The sequence below is a fragment of the Populus trichocarpa genome, chromosome 14 (assembly GCF_000002775.5).
Source record: "Populus trichocarpa isolate Nisqually-1 chromosome 14, P.trichocarpa_v4.1, whole genome shotgun sequence".
NCBI classification, from domain to species: Eukaryota; Viridiplantae; Streptophyta; class Magnoliopsida; order Malpighiales; family Salicaceae; genus Populus; species Populus trichocarpa.
In genome coordinates, this window is record NC_037298.2 from 4055251 (window position 1) to 4058791 (window position 3541).

At 30.9% G+C, this 3541-nt stretch overlaps 1 protein-coding gene across 1 annotated transcript; it reads left to right on the forward strand.

Annotated features, from left to right (window-relative positions):
• Positions 1-368: 368 nt before the first annotated feature.
• On the forward strand, positions 369-1547 carry LOC112323974 (uncharacterized). The gene is made up of 2 exons (XM_024584220.2): positions 369-677; positions 865-1547. Exons 1-2 carry the CDS (start codon positions 619-621, stop codon positions 1316-1318), a joined length of 513 nt encoding a protein of 170 aa, XP_024439988.1. The 5' UTR covers positions 369-618; the 3' UTR covers positions 1319-1547.
• The last annotated feature ends 1994 nt before the right edge of the window (positions 1548-3541 follow it).

A 3541-nucleotide genomic window follows, 5' to 3' on the forward strand; every position in this document is an offset into this window, starting at 1 on the left:
GGGTTCTTCCTCCTTCTTCTGTTATATATAAAAGAGCGAGAGGAAAGATGAAAAGAGCAGGGGCCTCGTTCTTCCTCTTCTTATATTATATTATATAGAGGGGATGAAGAACGAGGCCCCTGCTCTTTTCATCTTTCCTCTCCTGCTCTTTTCATCTTTCCTCCTCCTCTTGGGTTCTTCCTCTTCTTATATTATATTATATATATATATAATAGAAGAAGGAGGAAGAACGAGGCCCCTGCTCTTTTCATCTTTCCTTCTCCTCTTGGGTTCTTCCTCTTCTTATATTATATATATATATATATATATATATATATATATATATATATATATAGAGAGAGAGAGAGAGAGAGAGAGAGAGAAGAAGGAGAAGCTATATATAATAGTATATATATATTCAAACCATCGCTTATTCAAGCATGACATTTTATTGATTATCCAAACTTCCAATAAAGGCCCCACACAAAGTTCCACCAATCAGAAAATACCGAAAAGGTCAGCTCGAAATTCCCTCTCCTCATTCCTCAACGTCTATAAAAAAGCCCCCCCTCCATCTCTACCAACAAATTCAGCATAAACACTTTAAACCCATTTGAGCTTCATTATCTGTGTAGAGAAATGGAGCAGAGCATAATGGCTGAAAACCACAGGCCAAATCCTGCTTTCGAAAAAGAAAGGTTAGTCTAAATTAAATTCCTTTGCTTTATTTCCCTTTTTGTTTTTTTTCTTAAGCCCTTCACTTCCTCTTTCTTGTGTTAATGCTTCCTTCACTTTAAACTCTATTTTTCCAGTCAAGGAATTAGCCTCTGAAATTGTCCTTAATTTTTGCGTACTTAGCGATTTTAATTGTTGATGTTATAACAGCATTATTATGCAACATGGAATATTTGCCCTCCTGGTTGGGACGCTAAACAATCAAATCCAAGTGAAGTACCAGTCAATTAAAGGCTCTCCATTCGACAGCCACGACGTTATTATGTCAGTTTTCCTTGTTGCTCTGTTTATATATGCCACGGCATCGGTGGCCGAAGTTATGCTCCGAGCTCGAGAATCAACTTACTACACACTGGTTGGCAATCTCCGACTCTTTGCCAGTGCCCTCGCTGCGATATTGCTTCTAGCTATTCTGGCTCCAATTCTGGGGTGCGTTATTTCGGTCGTATGGGCCTGTTTATTTATCGGAGTTGCATATGAATCAAGCCGAGAGTTGTCCAACATTTTAAGCCAGTTAACCACCAATAAGTTACTTGACATGTTGACCAGGCTAATTGCACGCGCAAGGAGTCGCAAGGAGGAACCAAATCAGCCACATGTCTAGGTCACTACATGTCCTTGGATAGAGTAATTGGCATAGGAAAATACTTGTTTGTAACTATTTCTGGTTGTTCTCCTCCCCGCCCTCTCTGTTTTTTTTTTCTTTTCTTTTAAAAAAATCTCTGTATGTTTGAAGAGGAAGATTTGAGAAGAGGTTGATCACGAGGAATTTACTTCGCATGTAAACAAATGTAATGAAATAAGATTTTTTGTTTTTTTGTATTTAAATAGTACTGGCAGGTTTGTTTACTGTTAATACAGCAACCAATTAATTGTATTTCTAGCTCATAATCTCAACATTACTCCCACGCATTATGAGTTGGTATCATTTTTATTTACATGATCTTGTTTATTCAATGTCATATATTATTTTGATGTTGAAATAAAAATTGTTTTTGCAAAATAGAATTTTAAATTATTGCTAAAAAAGTGAAAGAAGAAATAGTCTTTTTTCATTTAAAGAATGGCAAACTTCAATTTGGCCCTCCAAGTTTTGCTTTTTTGCCTTTTCAGACCTTGTCTTTTATTTATTTGTATTTTGATTCTAAACTTTTATTTTATTGCATTTCAATCCTTGAACTTTCATAGATGCCAGAGAAAATCATCATGGAATGGAGATAGGAGAGAAAATATTCGGTAGACAATATTTTGACTATAAAAAATAATCTTGCTATCAATAAATTTTTTTTTATGATGAAAATTTAATATAGATAATGTTTACGCATCAAAAAGTAGATTAGAGCGCATAAATATATTTTATTTAGTTTTATTTTTATTTTTCTGGAGTCATTTTAACGTTTCTTAGTGTTAAAAATTAAGGGACCCAAAACTTGAACCTTGTTTTTATTTATTTATTATTGAAGGTGATTAAAAACAGTAATGCTAGACCACAAGTCTCTTATCTAGATAAAAGAAAAAAACCAAAGAGATCAAGGTATACAACATTAAAAAAAAAATATAAAGCGAAACCAAGCAAGTGGCCTGGGGCCTTTTTTTGTCCTCTGAGGATAGGTGCGTTCTAGATTTGGTTTAATCTTTTATTTTATTTTTTAACTAATATCTTCCCCTCGTTTCTTTGAAATTGTTTTGTTTAATTATTATTTTTGCAGGAATTAGTCTTTTAAAAAGGATTTTTACAATTTCATAATACCAAAAACTAATTATTATAACTTATCTTTTAATTTTTAATTTGTTTTCTTTTTTCTGTATTTTATTAAAGAGGACTGACAGTTTTTTTTTTGTCTCGACTTAGTGTCAAATTATATTTACATGCCTCTTCATTTTTTTTTCAACTTAATTTTGGTATAAAAAATTATTTTTTTTTATTTTTTAGTTTTTGGTTTGGGATAAGAGAGAAATATCTCGTTGTATTTTGACGGTAAAGAGAAAAAAATAATATTAACACTAATTTCACCGACTAAAATGATTGATTTTAGTATTAATAAGTTTTGTTTCATGAGGTGATTTCCACTTAAATGATTTTTCATCTTAAAAGTATCTAAAAAATCATATCTAAAATCAAGAAGTTATTTAGTTTTCAGGTTGATTTGAGATTTTTATATAATTTATATATATATATATTAAAATAAGTTTTCAGTTTATATTTAATTTAACACCCCTTTCTATCTTTTTTTTTTATCTTTTTATCTAGCCATTTTTAAATAATAGTTGCTTTTAATTATGTTATACATATTTAATTTATGAAGGGTTTATTCTAATTCATGTATAATATTGTTTTATGTTTTATATAAATAAATTTTATTTTTAAATTTCTAATAAGGGTAACCTTGCTTGATATTTTTTTACCTTTAATTTTATTCAATCAATTTCACGTATGTATCTATTTTTATTATTATTTGATTAAATAAAAAATTAATCTTAATAAACAGAGTCATTTGATATAACCGAATAAATGATTCATGTTACAAGATCAAATATCTCGATTTACTTTCTTCTCTTGATTTTTCTAGTTACATTTTTTATGGCAAGTTATCGTTTTTAACCTCGAGGGATGGAGCTCAACCAAAATTGTCAATTCCGTTCCGTTTCGTCCGGAATGACTGAAACATTCCATACCAATTCAAAAAACGGAGCAAAACGGAACAATTTTCATCTCATTTTAAATCTCGGTCTGTTCCGGATTTTTCGGCTAAATTTCAGCCGGAACGTTCCGGTTCCATTCCACATGTTCCATTTCACTCTTGAAAAGCCATTGAATCAAATTGAA